General features: G+C 40.6%; 1 protein-coding gene across 3 annotated transcripts in view; it reads left to right on the forward strand.

Moving 5' to 3' along the window:
• PACS1 (phosphofurin acidic cluster sorting protein 1) overlaps positions 1-18808 on the forward strand; it is a 654711-nt gene that overhangs the window by 72463 nt on the left and 563440 nt on the right. For 2 of the 3 annotated variants that reach the window (XM_073605164.1, XM_073605165.1), the window contains exons 3-4: positions 650-739; positions 10150-10275. In XM_073605164.1, the coding sequence (XP_073461265.1) occupies positions 650-739; positions 10150-10275 (216 nt within the window). The remainder of the gene's footprint in view (positions 1-649; positions 740-10149; positions 10276-18808) is intronic. The other variant, XM_073605166.1, reaches the window with a different exon arrangement.

An 18808-nucleotide genomic window follows, 5' to 3' on the forward strand; every position in this document is an offset into this window, starting at 1 on the left:
GCAGTAGTTCTTTAACGCACTCTGATTTGCTCTGGAGGCATAGGATACACAGACCAGCATTCCCATCATCTTCTACCTCGGCCATTAGAATCTAAAGCAATTCCTTATGTGCCACTGCATTCAACAAACATTCCATTGGAAACTGTCTTAAGACATTATTCTGTGGCCTATGCCATATGACTGAGATCACGAAAGACTCTTGGTGGGTGGCTGCGTATAATTTAAGGCAGACTGGTTGCTGGGTTGGATAGGCGGAGCTTAAGGGTCTTCTGAGTTTCTTCAGGTTTTTATGGTTCATTTAAATGTATCCTGGAAGAGCTTTCTTAATTTTTTGTTAAAATTGAAGTGTAATGTAATCACCATGCAGTTTGAATTTTTCAATCCAATCATTTTGTTTTATAGAAGTACCTCTTTTTGAGACCCAGCAACATCATAACTGGGTCTGTCTGCTGGTCTTTGCTTTGCATTTGGAAGGAGGGGCCAGCAGGCTCCTGTAAATTTTACAGCACCCTGCCTCTGATCTCCATCTTTCAAGAGCATTAAAAAGCAGCTTCAAAGGGTTGTATGTGTAGATGCAAGTTTGTAGGGATTTGAGAGTAATCTGTTTATTAAATTATGACTCTGAAAGTTTTATTTTTTTTTTTTATAGGGATCAAAGCGTATTCTGCGTTCCAACGAGATCTCTCTACCAAGTAGCGGGGTTTCAGAGACTGAACTACAGCTAACATTCTCACTGCAGGTGACTTTTTTTTTTTTTTTTTTTTCTTTTATAGCCTTCTTGACATTCGTATCTTACAATAATAAAAGTAGTATATTTTTTATATGTGAATACCAGAATTTTTGCAGAATGACAGTGACCGCACCCACTACTATTGTTTCTCATTGCTTTGTTGTGCATGTAATCAGTATCTTGAGCTGTTATTCTACCAGATTGTTAAACTGATGGTGCACACATTGCAGTACTGCTTATGGTGTATGTAAACGCTAACAATTTGTCTTTTTGCCCAAAGTGGATTACCCTACAGAGAGTGGTAGACCAACAGCTGCCAAGGATTCAGAGGTGACACTGCCAACTACTGAATGCTATAGCCTGCAGCACTGATCAAGAGGAAATTTTCCAGCAGGGCAGTTGTACAGAAGCCGATTGATTAAAGTACAACCATAGTACCCATACATGGACCAAAATTTGGCCGGTCTCCAATGAACTGGCTGAATTTCGACCTATTTATGGACAGCTTAAGTCGGTTAGATATGCTATTGAAAGCATTGTGTTAGATCTGAAAAGTGCAAACAATACCAGTTGATCATGTCAGAAATGTAAGCATGCTGTACAGTGCTCACTTCCTGAAGGGGTTAACGTGGTAAAACATGGGGAAACGTGTATTGCAAACATGCTGCTTATGTAATTTTTATACTTTAACCCTGTCCTCCTACATTTTTTAATCTGTTGCACCAATTGCATGTTGGATTAAAGCTGCTTGCTTAGATGTTGTTTGTTCTGTAAGCATGACTACCTTTTATGAATCCCGCATGTTTTCCATGTATTCTTGTATGGAATGTCACTTGCACATTTTAAGTATATGTGATGTTATCTTTTGCATGAAGTCCTGTAATTGCACTGTTCTGATAATGTATACAATACATTTAATTTTTTGTTTTTTTTTGAAAACCCAATAAAATTATTAAACTAAATCTTGTACAGAGACTTGGAAAAATCGCAACATATAGGATATTCCCTTTTTTTTTTTTTTTCTTACTTTTTTAATTTACCTATACCGCATACAGTAGATATAATGTGTACACACCCCTGTTAAAATGTCAGGTTTCTGTGATGTAAAAAAAATGAGACAAAGATAAATAAATTCAGAACTTTTTCCACCTCTAATGTGACCTATAAACTGTACAACTCAGTTAAACCGCAGGCTGACATATTTTAGGTGGAGGGAATTAAAAATAAAAAACTAAAATAATATGGTTGCAAAAGTGTGCACACCCTTACACTAATATTTTGTTGAAGCACCTTTTGATTTTATTACAGCACTCAGTCTTTTTGGGTATGAGTCTATCAGCCTGGCACATCTCAACTTGCCCACTCTTCTTTGCAAAAACACTCCAAATCTGTCAGATTGCGAGGGCATCTCCTGTGCACAGCCCACTTCAGATCACCCCACATTTTTTCAATCGGATTCAGGTCTGGCCTCTGGCTGAGCCATTCTAAAACGTTAATCTTCTGGTGAAGCAATTCCTTTGTTAATTTGGATGTATGCTTTGAGTCGTCATGCTGAAAGATGAAGTTCATCTTCATGTTCAGCTTTCTAGCAGAAGCCTGAAGGTTTTGTGCCAGTATTGACTATTATTTAGAACTGTTTTTTTAATTCCTTCTACCTTGACTAAGGCCCCTTTTCCAGCTGAAGAAAAACAGCCCCAAAGCATGATGCTGCCACCACCATGCTTCACTGTGGGTATGATGTTCTTTTGGTGATTTGCAGTGTTGTTTTGTGCGCCAAACATATGTAGCACTAACCCCTGAAAGAGCTGCGGGCTGTTACCGTCACCCCTTTACCTGTAGTTTCACCAATATCAGAACTTAGAGTCCCTGTTGAGCTTTGTATCCGACAATAGAGGCACCAGTCACTTTAGTACTTTTCCAATGCTTTAATAGGAAATAACTGGAAGAAGTAGCAGAAAAGAGGTAGAAGAGGAGTTTCAGGAAAGTTCAAATACCTTTTTAGATCACTAAAGGATTGGAGATCTTAGATACGATTAAACACTCAGTCCAAAGATCTTTTGCCCACCCGGATAGGTCTCTCTCACTAACCTAGCAGCTGGAATGGCGCACGAACAAAAGTCTCTGCCACAGACTTTAAATGAACAAATTTGTTGTACGATCCTCTGCCACAGGATGTAGTGTTAGATGAACAAGGACACAGTACCAGAACCTTTAAGCTGACCCAGAAGTACTTGTGTGGTAGATTAGATTAAGATGCGTCCTCCAATTGAGTCACCAGGCCCCTCTCGAGATACCAGCCTTCCGCACGGTCCTCTCCAAAGACGGGTTCTCCCCTGGGTCTTCTCAATTGTCCGGCTTCTTCCCGCAGGACAGACACCACAGGATCATCTCCGCAGCAGTAGGCCCCAGACAGGCTTCTGGGCCTACTTGCACGGCTGCAGCATCGCAGCCCTCCGGCCTGGAGGGCCACGAGGTAGAACTCTCCATCACATACCTTTAGGCCAGGAGGGCCAGCAGGCGAAAAGAGACCCAAAAAAATGGCGTCTGCCCTTAAGTACCCTCTCCCAGAATGCACAGCAGCGGACCACCTCTGCCGAGTTGCATCTGAGAAAGAAGAGCACTCAATATACCTCAGCTTGTTGCTTTTCCAACACTGACCTATGGTGACGACACCTACAGGTGACAGTGTGGAACTGCACGCAACACAGCCAATGCTGGAACAGAGGCTAATTTAGCCATAGATTAAATTTGAACTATATACAGAACAAATGACCCACTACTGCCGAGCGGACCACCTCTGCCGAGTTGCATCTGAGAAAGAAGAGCACTCAATATACCTCAGCTTGTTGCTTTTCCAACACTGACCTATGGTGACGACACCTACAGGTGACAGTGTGGAACTGCACGCAACACAGCCAATGCTGGAACAGAGGCTAATTTAGCCATAGATTAAATTTGAACTATATACAGAACAAATGACCCACTAATTTTACATATAAGCGGTAGATTAGAAATCTACCAGCGCTACAGATATCTTTTGGAATTATGGCCAAAATGTTTAACCTTGGTTTCATCAGACCAGAACACCTTTTCCCACATGCTTTTGGGAGACTTCAGATGTATTTTTGCAAAATGTAGCCAAGCTTGTATGTTTTTCTTCATAAGAAAAAGCTTCCATCTTGCCACTCTACCCCATAGCCCAGACATGTAAAGAATACGGGAGATTGTTGTGACATGGACTACACAGTCAGTCCTTGTCCGATATTTTTGCAGCTTCTTTAATGTTGCTGTAGGCCTCTTGGCAGCCTCCCTGACAAGTTTTCTTCTCGTCTTTTCATCAGTTTTGGAGGGACGTCCAGTTCTTGGTAATGTCACTGTTGTGCCATATTTTCTCCACTTGATGACTGTCTTCACTGTGTTCCATGGTATATCTAATGCCTTGGAAATTCTTTTGTACCCTTCTCCTGACTGATACCTTTTTAACAGTGAGATCCCTCTTATGCTTTGGAAGCTTTCTGCGGACCATGGCTTTTGCTGTAGGATGTGACTAAGAAAATGTCAGGAAAGACCTACTAGAACAGCTGAGCTTTATTTGGGGTTAATCGGAGGCACTTTCAATGATGGCAGGTGTGTACTGACTTCTGTTTAACATGAGTTTGATTGTGATTGCTTAATTCTGAACACAGCTACACAGCCACAGTTAAAAGGGGGTGTGCACACTTATGCTTCCACATTATTTTTTTATTTTTATTTCTTCTTCTCAGTTTGTTTTTCAACTGAGTTGTACAGTTTATAGGTCACATTAAAGGTGGAAAAAGTTCTGAAATTATTTCTTTGTCTAATTTTTTTACATCACAGAAACCAGACATTTTAACCGGGGTGTGTAGACTTTTTTTTTTTTTTATATATCCACTGTACATATGAAGGGGTGTTTTTAATAAAACTAAATACATTTCTCTTTCTACTCTCACCCACAAGGTGGCATTTCTTTTGGACATCATCTCTACAAAGCAAGTGTCTGAGCTGATGGCAGGTTGGGGTTTTACGTCAAAAAGGAGGGATTGCTCCAGCTTCCTCTACAGACAAGTTCTGTGTTTCTAAGGAGATATAGACCTCAAAGTACCCAACACATTTGTTAAGGTCCAAATGTTTGAGTCCATGTGTTCAGTATTTCTGGCATCCATCGACATCAAGAATGCATATCTCTGTCCTGAGTTGTCCAACCTGTGAAGGGTTTTTATACTGTGCAGTGGAAGATGTGCACTAATTGTGCTCCACCCTGTCTTGTGTTCGCTCTTTGGGTCTTTATCAAGGTGCTTGCTCCAGTTTTGGCCTTACTGAGACATGAGATCTCAAATGTAGGTTATCTGAACGATCTCCTTCTCTAGGCAGATTGGTTTCCAAGGTAGAAAGAGAATCTGGGAATTACCATCTGTACCTTGGAGGTGTTTGACTGGATGTAGAACATCAAGAAGTTTTTGATTCTCTCTCTCCATCTGGAGTACTTAGGCTTGGTTCTAAATCCAGAAACTCAGAGCCTATGTTTGCTGTCTAACCTCTCTAGTGGGCATTGATTTACACTTGTCTGCTGGTTCTGGGGCTGATGGCTTCCTCTTTTAAAGTGGTTTCATATGCTCAACTCCACATATGAATTCTTAGCTTGAGATACTGACAAAATCAGACAAATCTCTTTCATCATTGGACAGTGATATCCAAATTAGTCTGCAGGTCAAGGCCTTCCTGGTGTGGTGGCTTTCTCTGATGCTGACTGGGAGGCTGCTTCTGTCCCCTGTTGGAAAATTGTGACAACAGATGCCAGCCTACTCAGCTTGGGACGGATGACAAATTTTAATCTAGGCGCAGGTCCTTTGGTCCAAAGAGGAATTCTGGTTGCCAGTTCACGTCTTGGAGTTGTGGGTGATTAAACATGCCTGTCACACTAAACAGATCTCCTACAGAGTAGAAGAGTTCAGTTGGACAATGCTGGCAATTTTGTGAAGGAACAAATTGCCAAGTGGAGTCACTGGACCTCTATTCACACAGGCAGACTACCTAAGTCGACAAAGTCTAAATCGAGGAGACCAGTCTCTTTTATCTGGAGGGGTTTCGTTAGATTTGCCTGAGGTGGGGAATGCTGTAAGTGGATCTTCTGCTGTCTCATCTGAATCGCTAAAGTGAACAGATTTGTGACCAGGACAAAATTCTTGGCAGATTCACGCATTGCCCTAGTATATGGCTTTTCTTTACCTAAAGCTTCTTCTTTGTCTTCTGCTTGAATATGAAGCTAAAAAATTACTATCCTCCTGGCTCCACAACTGGCCTCATCCTTGTTGCACAGATGTTATTTGTCAGGTTTCTAACATATTCTGGTGTTTCCCTCTTCACCCAGGTTTACATTTTCAGGGTCTAGAATTCCATTCTGCTTTACAATCGCTGGATTTAGCAATTTTGGGCATTGAAAGCCAGGTATTAAAGAACAGGGGGCTGTCGGATGCTTTGATTCCCATGATGCTTAGGGCTATCAAAAAAGGAACACAAGGGGGCACAGCTAAGTGCAGCATCAATGAATTTATTATGATTAAAAAGCCAAATGCAAATTCACAGAAATGCAAACTGAAAGCGCTTATCTGCAGCCATACCACATTGGATGGAAGCTGTCCACCAGAAATAGCGTTTTTGTCAGTGAGGAAACAAAGTTCAGTGTTTCAGGAAGTGAGGAGAGCCACTGTGGGACACAAGGCACGATGTGACCTCACACCTAGGTTGGGCTAGTTGCTACGGTAACACATTTTTTGAACTCCTATATGCCTGTGGTTGGCGGAGCCTGGACCACTAAAGGATAAAAGACGTGCTTCTCAGGCATGCAGTGCGCAGCCTGTTTGACAAAAGCAGATTTCTCTGCCACTGTGTCTAAATTCTCTGAAAAATGTGCAGCCCTCCTAGAACCTTTTGACTTCAGAAGGCAAAAAGCACTATACTTCTCCCTTCCTCCCTGAGTCTGTTCTTGAATTAGAGATGGAATCCTCCTAGAACCTTTTGACTTTGACTTCCAGAGGCCACAAACGCCATATTTTTCCCTTCGACTCTATTCGTGAACTTGAGATAGAACTTTTGAACCTCCTTTGAAGATGAAATGAAGAAAATCAATGTGGACACTTACACTGTAGTGGAAGCTGCAGAGGGTTTTTCAACCTCCTGCATTCTGTGAGCCTCAAAATATGGCTTTTTGACAAATACTTTTCATTGTTGAAAGGGTGCAAAGGCTAGTTTGCACTTTGTCAGTCAGCACTGGATTCTTTAGAGCCCATTCACACAGGGACAACTTTGGATCCGACTTCAAGTCGCCCCAAGTCGCCCCTAGTCGCCTCAAGTCGCGCTACACGAAAAAATCAATGTTAGTGAATGGATCTGTCTTAATGCACACTACTGCAGTCGCTCCGACTTCAGAAAAGGTTCTTTACTACTTCAATCCGACTTGAAGGCAACTTGTACCCATTGATTTCAATGGAAGTTGCCTCCAAGTCTGATCACTGTTCATACTGAGGCAACTTTACAGGAAGCAGAAAAGAAACAGAAAGTAATTTCCTCCGCTAAACAGCCAGCCCCCTCCTTCTCACACACAGCTGATAAGCTCTGATTGGCCACTTGTAAAGTTCCCTGTCCTGGAGGCGACTTCAAGTTGTGTTGTAAGTTGCCCCAAGTCGTGCTGTGATTCATACTCAAGTCGTGTCCAAGTTGCCTCCCAAAGTCGTGCTGGAAGTCGTGTTGCCCCTGTGTGAATGGGCTCTGTCAAAACAAGCCCCTATGGATACTAAAAGGCAGGCTTAGTAAAAAAAAAAAAAAAAAAAAAAAACACTTTTCCTATTCCTGAAAGGCAATTCACTCCTTAAGCATTTTGCTAAAATGTAACCTATGGAACCTATGGAAAAGGAATTTAAGAAAAAAATAATGTTCTGATAGTAGAATCTGCCATTTCAGTCCTCACAAAACACCTTTGTTTCCCTCTTTTAAAGTATTCTGTTGATAGGCATTTATAAGCTCCTTTGCACTTACAGATCCAGCCTTACAGCATTCAATTGCTACCATGAGTATTTGCCAGATTATTACTAATCGGGGAAGCGAATAGAAAATCTGAATCTGTGTTTGAGTACCTTGTTTTTAGAACAATTGCAGCCTTACTTACACTTTTTTTTTTTTTTTTTTGTGTGGATGCTCTAGAGATTGTGATTTGGCAAATCTTTAGACTGTTGCTCATTTCTGTTCACGTGATATAGGCTTTTATGGCTAACAGCTGGGTATGCTGAGTCTGCTTGTAATGGTCTTCTCTTACACCATTGCCTTTGATGGTGAATGTCTGTCTTTTGCGGGGGAATCCCCTGATATGTTCATTAAGCAAGTCATTTGGGGGGTGGGGGAGCTACTCCTACTCCATTTAAGAAAAAAAAAAAATACATCTCCTAAAGATACTACTTTTGCTCAGTGAAAGGCATAAACATCCAAACCAAGGCTTAACACTTGCTTTTTAGTTGCAAGCCCTAGACCCCCTAAGCCCACCAAGCCTACGCAAAAGCCCCCCTCACAATGAAGGGGAACCCCCGACTCTTCACTCTATTGCCATTTGTGACAATCTGGGTCCAATGTGTCATTTCAAAAAGGTACAAAATAGAATTTCTATCTCTACCCCCGTCTCTACCCTCCAATCTGCTAGCATAATTTCGAAACTAGACAAATCTACTGGCCACCCTAAGCCAACTTCAGTCACAAGGTGGTTATACCAGAGAAAAGGTTCAAATGCTTTTTTTTCAAAAGTTGTTCAGTCCCCAAACCAAATGGGGACATCCGCCCCATTCTGAATCTAAAGTCTCCAAACAGATTTCTGTGTGTCAAAATTCTGGATGAAATCGGCAAGATCTGTCATTTGTTTCTCTGACAAGTGAATTTCTTGCACCAATAAACCTAATAAGATGGCTATCTACATATGCCCATCTTCCCTCCACATAAATGCACACAACATTGTCTACCAACGTCCAAAGGACTGTTCAGTTCTTTTAAATCTTTGTCTGTTTGATCAACTGTTTGATGATCAGTGAAAGAGGCACCACTTTGCTTTTTCGTGAGAGTTCTGGGTTTTAATAGTGGCCTCCTTTTTTTAGGCATTATATTTATTTATTTAAATTTTTTTTTTTAGACTTCTGAACTCTTCAAAATAGCATATTCCTGCTATGGAACCAACATATCTATTCTCTGGAATGTCCTATGCATCTATCTGAGCAGATACAGCTTTTCTTGGCATAGTGAAACTTCAGACTTGCCCTGGAGTTGGGGAAAGTCCATCGTTCCCATGCCCTGAAAAGTGATGCTGGTGGTAGGAGTGGTTTTCTTGGGCTGGCCTACATTTTTCTTTGATATGCTATTGTGTCTTGGGCTGGCCTATGCTTTTTGTTTGCCATTGTGCATTCTTCCAATATAAGGTTAACTTGCAAGGGTCCTTTTTTCCTTTTTTTTCCCCACACACCGCCACAATGCAGGGATTAAAACACTTGTTAGTTATTTGAGATTCATCTGCTTCTTCTTTTTTTTTTTTTCTGGAGACCATTTCCACCTAGAGTGAAAGTTTTATAGAAAAACACACATTTTGGGCTGTCACCTGACGGAAATAGGGTTTTTTTTCAGGTTCTAATTCCCTTCCCTTTGCATTAAAATAATCCTTACCTTTTTTAGTTTTATGTGGCCCAATGATCTAGAAAAAACAAGGAAAGTCTGTCATAAGTGCAAAGATCCATTTTTATTTTTATTTTTTTTTTGTATATTATATGCAGAATATGTTTTAGGCTGTACAAGAAGCTATTTTCTGACTAAGGCCTCATGCACACGAACGTTTTTACAGCTGCTTTTTTGAGCTTATTTTTTCAGCTTAAAAAGACCTGTCTATGTTAGTCTATGGCTTCATGCCCACCTAGGCGTTTTTGAGCTGCAAATGGCATAGGCGTTTTTAAGCTGTAAAAAAAAAAACCCAGGACCAGTGGGTTCTGAGAGACGTTTTTCAGCTGTAAAAACGCTCTAACGCTCAAAAATGCTCAAAAACGTCATTCACCAACGTTTTTTGACGTTTTTGGTCCATTAAAAAAAAAATTTTGAAAAAAACAAACGCAAACGCTCAAAAACGCTATTGCAAAAACGTTGAAAAAAGCTGAAAAAAGTAAAAAAAAAAAATCACTGCAAAGATACTGGCGTTTTTCATAACGTTATTTTAACAGCCTGTGTGCATGAGGCCTTAATGTTCTTCAGGATCTACTTACCCAAGTGTCCTGCTTTGTGGCATATTCTCTTTAAATTTATTTGTGTGTGTGTGTGTGTGTGTGTGTGTTTTGTTTTTTTGTTTTTTATTTTTTTGTTTTTTTTTTCTTATCCACCCATAGTATCCACACTTCCTAAAGAGAAATGCAAATCGCCTGCAGATCATGTTGCAGAGACGCAAGAGGTACAAGAACCGAACAATACTGGGTTATAAGAGCTTGGCTGTTGGAGTTATAAATATGGCAGAGGTGAGACAAGGACACGATACATAAAAGACTTGCACATTTAAAAAAAAAATGAGGTTGGTTAAAAAAAAAATAAAAATAAAAAAAATATACAGGCATATGCACATTTTTACTAAGATTTTAATCTCTCTCTCATCCATTAAGGGCCATGGTATTCTTGAACATCTAGGTTATACTGCTCCTACAGGATGACTGAATACTGACATTAAAAAAAGCTTTAGGCTGGTAGGCCAGTTCTGGGTTTAACGCCTCCCAAGATTAACATACAGTGCATCTGGAAAGTATTCACAGCGCTTCACTTTTACCAACATTTTTGTTATGTTACAGCCTTCTTCCAAAATGGATTAAATTCCACAAACAATACCCCTTAATGACAACATAAAATGTTTGAATTCTTTGAAAAATGTATAAAAAAAAACAAACCACATGTACATAGGTATTCACAGCCTTTGCTCAATACTTTTGTTGAATCACCTTTGGCACCAATTACAGCCTCAAGTCTTGTAGCATGATGCTACAAGCTTGGCACACCTATTTCTGGGCAGTTTCTCCCATTCTTCTTTGCAGGACCTCTCAAGCTCCATCAGGTTGGATGAGGAGCGTCGGTGCACAGCCATTTTCAGATCTCTCTAGAGATGTTCAAGTCTGGACTCTGGCTGGGCCACTCAAGGACATTCACAGAGTTGTCCCGTAGCCACTCCTTTGCTATCTTGGCTGTGTGCTTAGGGTCGTTGTCCTGTTGGAAGATGACCTTTGCCTCAGTTTGAGTTCCAGAGCGCTCTGGAGCAAGATTTCATCAACTATGTATTGTACATTGCTGCATTCATCTTACTCTCTATCCTAACTAGTCTCCCAATTCCTGCCCCTGAAAAACATCCCCACAGCATGATGCTTCACTGTAGGATGGTATTGGCCAGGTGATGAGCGGTGCCTGGTTTCCTCCAGACATGACCAGAGAATTTTGTTTGACATGGTCTGTGTCCTTCATGTGCCTTTGGGCAAAATCCAGGCGTGCTGGCATGTGCCTTTTACTGAGTGGCTTCAGTCTGGCCATTCTACCATACAGGCCTGATTGGTGGAGTGCTGCAGAGATGGTTGTTCTCTCTCCACTGAGAAACGCTGGAGCTCTGTCAAAGTGACCATCGGGTTCTTGGTCACCTCCCTGACTAAGGCTCTTCTCCCCTGATCGCTCAGTTTGGCCCGGCGGCCCGCTCTAGCAAGAGTTCTGGTGGTTCCAAACTTCTTTCATTTATGGATGATGGAGGTCACTATGCTCATTGGGACCTTCAATGCTGCAGAAATATTTCTGTACCCTTCCCCAGATCTGTGCCTTGATGCAATCCTGTCTCGGAGGTCTACAGACAATTCCTTGGCCTTCATGGCTTGGTTTGTGCTCTGACATGCACTGTTAACTGTGGACCTTTTATAGACTGTTTGTGTATATGTGTGTGCCTTTACAAATCATGTCCAATCAACTGAATTTACCACAGGTGGACTCCAATCAAGTTGTAGAAACCTCTCAAGGATGATTAGTGGAAATAGGATGCACCTGAGCTCCATTTTTTATTGTCATGACAAAGGCTGTGAATACTTGTATACATGTGATTTATTAATAAATTTGCAAAGATTTCAAACAAACTTCTTTTCACATTTTCATTATGTGGTATTTGTTTGTAGAATTTCAAGGAAAATAATGAATTTAACATTTTGGAATAATGTGGAAAAAGTGAAGCACTGTGACTAATTTCCGAAAGAACTATGCTTTAGTTTTTTGCTAGTGTCCTAGGAGAAATGATGTTTTTAGCCTGCTGTATCAAGACTTGCTTTGAAATGTTCTTCTAGCAACCTTTTTCCTTCAGCCAAGATTTTACAATGGACAGCTGCTGGTGTAATCCCTTCCTTTCCCTGCAGCTGTCCTGCACTTGTAATTCCCAACATCTTCTGTTGGATCTAACTGTGTGGACTGGACCTTTGCAGTGTGAGCCTGAATCATTGATCGTATGAATCAAATGACCATGGCTCAAAACTTTCTTATGTGAAATCTCTCCCTTTTTTAATGACCCAGATGTTCAAAGATCCCTTGTTCTTCAGTGAGCAATAGAGAAAATGTGATTTTGCACTCAATGTAAAATTAAAGAGTGTGCGTGACGAAGGTGTGTCTATACTTGTAGCGTTTGATCTTGGTACTGCAGTGAAACTGAAGGATGCCAGGTATGAGATGTGTCATAACCCAGGGCTGACCTACAGGTAGTGTGTTGTGTTTTTTTTTTTTTTTTTGCCAACGTCTGATCCTCCTGTAGGTAGAAGCATTACCCAGATGTTTAAGCACTTCAGCCCTCAAGAATTTGCCACCTTAATGACCAGAGCATTTTTTGCGATATGTCACTGCGTCGCTTTAACTGAGAATTGCGTGGTCGTGCCATGCTGTACCTAAACACAATTGACGTTCCCCCCCCCCACAAATAGAGCTTTCTTTTGGTGATATTTGATCACCTCTGCGGTTTTGTATTTTTTCTATAAACAAAAAGAGCACCATTTTGAAGATTTTTTTTTTTTTTTAACTTTCTGCTATAATACATATCCCCAAAAAATATATAAAAAACCAAATTTTATTCATACAGTTTAGGCCGATATATATTTTACATATTTTTGGTAAAAAAGATCGCAATAAGCGTATATTGATTGGTTTGCGCAAAAGTTATTGAGTCTACAAACTATGGGATAGATTTAGGGACTTTCATTTTTATTTTTTATTGTTTTTACTGGTAATAGCGGCGATCTGCGATTTTATTTATTTTATTTATTTATTTATTTTTTTTCTTTTGCCAGACTGCGACATTGCGGCAGAGAAGTCTGACCCCAAATTACACTTTTTGGGTACCAGTGACATTACATTGATCAGTGCTATAAAAATGCACTTATCAATGTAAAAGTGACACTGGCAGGGGGGCGATCAAGAGGTTAAGTGTGTTCCCTCAGTGTGTTCTAACTGTAAGGTGCGTTGGGCTTACTGAAACATGACAGAGATCACTGCTCCTGATTACTGGGAGCAGTAGATCCCTGTCATGTCACTAGGCAGAATGGGAAATGCCTTGTTTTCATGGGAAGTACCCCGTTCTGCGTCTCCTCATTGTGGGTCACCGGCGGACATCGAGTCCGTGGGACCCACAGGCACGCTCCTGCGGCGGGTGCGCACCTGCTATCCTTTTACGAAGTGACGTACAGGTACATCAGTTTGCGCATGAGAGCCATTCTGCTGACGTAAATCGGCGTGAGGCGGTCAGCAAGTGGTTAAGAATCCTGTGCCACTTAATGGAATCTGACAAAAGGATTTTTATTCACGCATCTCTCTGAAAATAGGGTTTTTGTACTCAACTACTCAACATAAAGGGCATCTATTATTGGAAATCGATTATACAAAAAAATCTCTAATAACCTGCTAAAAGAATAAATATAGCCATAAACGCCAGGCATTTGCTTATGTAGCACTTTAAAAGATCATTCATTTAATTGAAAATTATGTTTGCTCAATAAGCACACTTTTTTTCAAAAATTATTTTTATTCTTTGATTTATGCAGTACATATAGCATATACACACACGTTTCATTGAAAACACGACTAGTCCCATAACAAAGAGGCATGATCTAACAGTGCTGTGTGCTGTTGGGTACATTGAAGGAGTACAGCAGAATGTTTCAAGTATAACCATTTTAGTGCGTAGAAGACTGTTCTCTGCACTGTGTAGTGGAACCCATTATATGTAGACTGTAGCTTAGATTTCAGAGTACTCAAAAGCGAGGAGGGATGGGTAGTAATGAGGTGTAGGATGCTAAAGAGGGGAAAGGGTGGGGGGCAGAGTAGAGAATGCAGTGGGGGGAGAATTGTGGGGATAGGTGAAGTTGTATTGGGCCAGAGAAGGGGGAGGGGAAGTTTTAGAGTTGAGTGAGACCTGAGCTGGAGAGGGAGGATGCCTTTTTTTTTTTTTCATAGGGTGGTATGTGTTGGTGTCATCGGGAAGTTATTTTTTTTTATAGTGCTTGATATGGTGGACTGAAGCTAAAAGGATGGGAGATTGGAGAAGTGGTTCAAAGGTGCCAAAGAGCGGGTACTGCTTTAGAGGAGAACAAATGGCACTATCGGTTCTTTTTATTTAAGGGGTCTTTTTATTAAGTGCGACGCATTGGGGCACATGGAGAGGCACTTTTGGCATGTTTGTTCACAATTGCATGATTGCACAACAATCGCATGAATGCACATTTGGGACAAGAGTAATATTCTGCAGATCCCCTGGAGAAATACTTCGTAGTTTGCACAAATTGTTTCTGCACAGGGACGGAGTACACATAATAATGTTTGAATGCACTTTCTATTTACAGTTCTATTGAGATTTTATGAAGCAATAATTTGCAGTTTTTGTACGATACAACATTGGAAACTTGAGAACAATATTCTGATCTTGCTGAACAACATTTTGTAGTTTGCACAACTGATTTATTTGCACATAGGACACAGCATTGTTTTTATATACACCTAATGATAACTTTAAGAGTGATACTCTGCAAATAGTATGGAGCAATAATCTGCGATTTTTGCACAGATGTATGTTTTTGCACAGCAATCGAAAACGTATGGATTGAAGAGCAATAATACTCTGCAGATATTATGGAGACTTGATCTGTGATTTTGTATCGTATGATTTAGCACAGAAATTAAAGACCCAGTAAGGATTGAAGGCTATATTTATTTTTTATGAACAAAAAAAAAAATAAGCTAAACAAGTCATGGGGCTCACATATATCATTCCAAAGAAGATGTCTGCTTGGTGAGGCACTTGACCAATTCTTCAAAGCAGTCACAGGAGGGGGAAGGGTTTACTTCCATCACGGAAGACCTCAAAAACCTTTTCCTCAGGAGCCCCTTGCTCCTCTAAATGCAGAGCACCTGTCCAGGCTTTGACTTAAGGGGCCTTTCACATGGAGTGGAGTCCTCTTCGCTCAGCAGGGTATCCATGAACATATCCATGACCCCTGCTGAATCGGAGCTGAACGGGACAGATGTCAGTCTTTTGACATCCATGCCTGTTCGGTTTCTGCTCGGTGGACATGGGCGAATCACTGTTAGCTTTATGGGCGACTGTAAAGAGCTCTGCTGCCCATTTAAATCAGGCTGCCTTCAACCTGGTCCACAAAATCGAAGAGGACGCAGTCCCTCTTTTTTTTTTTTCTTTTCTTTTCTTTTCTTTCTCTGGACCTGGACAAACCCGGAGGTAGGTGGGTGTAAACGGACACCAGTCCATTTACATCAACCTGTCTATAGGGCTGCATAGACATTTCGTTCAGGTCCATGTAAAAGGTCCTTTAAAACCTAAGCTGAGCTCTTCCTTTCGGTGCAAGGCTTGGCCCACAAAGACTACCAAACCGTCTCCAAAGCCCTCTTCACAATAAAGGGGCTCTTTCTTCTAAGAGGTGGGGGATATCCATTACGGTTTGTCTCTCTGGGTCACAGGCGTCCCAGACCTGTGCATTCAATCCGTGGTTACAAAGTAGTTCAAAACTGTACCCCCTTTCACCTTTCTTCTTTTAAATGAACCAAAAGACTGCTCAGACAGTCAGCTTTGCAAAATACCCTGTGCCATCTCTTGTCCCAGGGAGTTGTTGTGCCAGTACCACCACAAGACAGGTTCAGAGGATTCTACTCCTGTTTATGGTACCAAACCCCAGCGGGAGTACTCATGCTAAAATCCCTCAACAGCTTCCTTCAAAATCCAAAATTTCACATGGAATCTGCAAGGTCAGTAATTGCCTCCCTGAGACAAGGGGAATACATGGCACCCGTGGACATCCAAGATACCTGTCTGCATGTTTCCATTTAGAACAAAGCTGTATGTGGCATGGGTGTGCAGACACCTCTATTGGACACCAGCCATAGAAAGGCAATGGTCACCAGAGTTGCTGAAACAGGAACAGTTTATTTGAACTGATAATCGCATTAAAAAAACATGAAAAGTCAATGAGAGATTCGATCCTTAAAATTGGTATGCTGTGGAATGAGCCCAAACCAGATCCACCAATAGCCAGAAGTAAACAACCAGGGGCTTGTGTGAGGAGATGTTACGAACCTCAGCTGTGACCGAATCACGGAGCATGTGGTTACCCGGGCACACGGGGAGCGTGGAGAATGGCTGGGCTGCTGACACAGCCGCCACTCACAGCATCAATGTAAGGGTGAAAACTGAGAAACTAGGGGTGCAGCGAATGGAAATTTTGGTACCGACAATACAGGATGCACTTAGCCTAAAGCCGAAAATGACAGTTTTAAAAAAAATTTATATTTTTATATATATTTGTATTATATTCGACTTTAATATCATGAATTTAAATTGATATTGTTAATTGTTGGCCATTATTGCCACTTTTTTTTTTGTGCATAAAAAGCTCAAGAAAAGTGCAGTCTGTGACCATCTCTTGTATTATCATGTCCGCAGTCTCCTACTTAACCACTTCAGCCCCAGAAGGATTTGCCCCCTTCCTGACCAGAGCACTTTTTACAATTTTGGCACTGCGCTGCTTTAACTGGTAATTGCGCGGCCATGCAATACTGTAACAAAACTAAATTTTGTCCTCCCCCCCCCCCCCCCAACAAATAGAGCTTTCTTTTGGTGGTATTTGATCACCTCTGCGGTTTTTATTTTTTGCGCTATAAACGAAAAAGACTGGAGGGGAAAAAGAAAAATTCGACTTTCTTGTTATAAAAAAAAAAAATCCAATAAACTCAATTTTAGTCATACATTTAGGTCAAAATTCAATAAGCGTATATTTATTGCTTTATGCAAAAGTTATAGCGTCTACAAACTAGGGTACATTTTCTTCATTTCATTTTCTGGAATTTACGCAATTTTTAGTTTGCCTCCTCTCATTTCTTGAGGTGCTGTAATGGCAGGGCAGTACAACCCCCGCCCCCCCCACACACCAGATGACCCCATTTTGGAAAGTAGACACCCCAAGGGATTTGCTGAGAGGCATATTGAGCACATTGAATATTGAATATTTTATTTTTTGTCACAAGTTTTTGAAACATGACAAAAAGTTACACAAAGTTTTCACTGAAATTATATATTGCTCAAACATGCCATGGGCATATGTGAAATTACACCCCAAAATACATTTTGCTGCTTCTCCTGAGTACTGGAATACCACACATGTGGGACTTTTTGGGAGCCTAGCCGCATACAGGACCCAGAAAACCAAGCACCACTTTCAGGCTTTCTAAGGGCGTAAAATGGTGATTTCACTCCTCACTACCTATCAGTTTCAGAGGCAATGAAATGCCAAGATGGCACAAACCCCCCCCAGATGACCCCATTTTGGTATTTGCTGAGAGACCTGTTGAGTATTTGGCGGATTTTGCTTTTTATCACAAAGTTTTGAAAATTAAAAAAAAAAAAAAAAAAAAAAATCCTTTTCTTTCTTCATTTTCAAAAACAAATGAGAGCTGCAAAATCTCCATGCCTCTTAGCAAATACGTTTTGGGTGTCTACTTTCCAAAATGGGGTCCTTTTTTTAGGGAGGGTTGTGCTATCTGGGCATGTCATGGCCTCCGAAACTTTGATAGTTAGGGAGGAGTAAAATCACCATTTTAGTTTTCGGGGCCCCGTACACGGCTAGGCTCCCAAAAAGTCCCACCCATGTGGTATCCCTGTACTCAGAAGCAGCAGAATGTATTTTGGGGTGCAATTCCACATATACCCATGTCCATGTGTGAGCAATATATCATTTAGTGACAACTTTGTGTAAAAAAAAAAAAAAAAAAAAAAAAAATTCAATTTTCCAGAAAGTTGTAGCAAAATATAAAATATTCCATGGACTCAACATGCCTCTCAGCAAATAGCTTGGGGTGTCTACTTTCCAAAATGGGGTCATTTGGGGGGAGGGGGGGTTTGAACTGTCCTGGTATTTTGTACACAACATTAGAAGCTTATGCCACACATCACCCACTCTTCTAACCACTTGAAAACAAAGCCCTTTCTGACACTTTTTTTTTTTGTTTATATGAAAACTTTTTTTTTTTGCTAGAAAATTACTTTGAACCCCCAAAAATGATATTGATATATATATATATATATAAAAAAAAAATTATATATAGAGCAAAGGCCCTACAGATTAAAATGGTGGGTGTTGCTATTTTTGTTTTTCACACAGTATTTGCGCAGCGATTTTTCAAAAGCTATTTTTTTTTTTTTTTGAAAAAAAAACACTTTTTTTTTTAATTTGTATGCACTAAAATGCACTATATTGCCCAAATGTTTGGAAAAATGTAAAAGATGATCTTATGCTGAGTACATGGATACCAAACACGACATGTTTTAAAATTGCGCACAACCGTGCAGCAGCGACAAACTACATATATTTTTTTTTAAAAGCCTTTACAGGATACTACTTTAGATTTACAGAGGAGGTCTACTGCTAAAATTACTGCCCTCAATCTGACGTTCGTGGTGATAACTCACATGCATGGTGCAATTGCTGTTTTCGTTCG

The sequence above is a fragment of the Aquarana catesbeiana genome, linkage group LG11, assembly GCF_042186555.1.
Source record: "Aquarana catesbeiana isolate 2022-GZ linkage group LG11, ASM4218655v1, whole genome shotgun sequence".
NCBI lineage: Eukaryota > Metazoa > Chordata > Amphibia > Anura > Ranidae > Aquarana > Aquarana catesbeiana.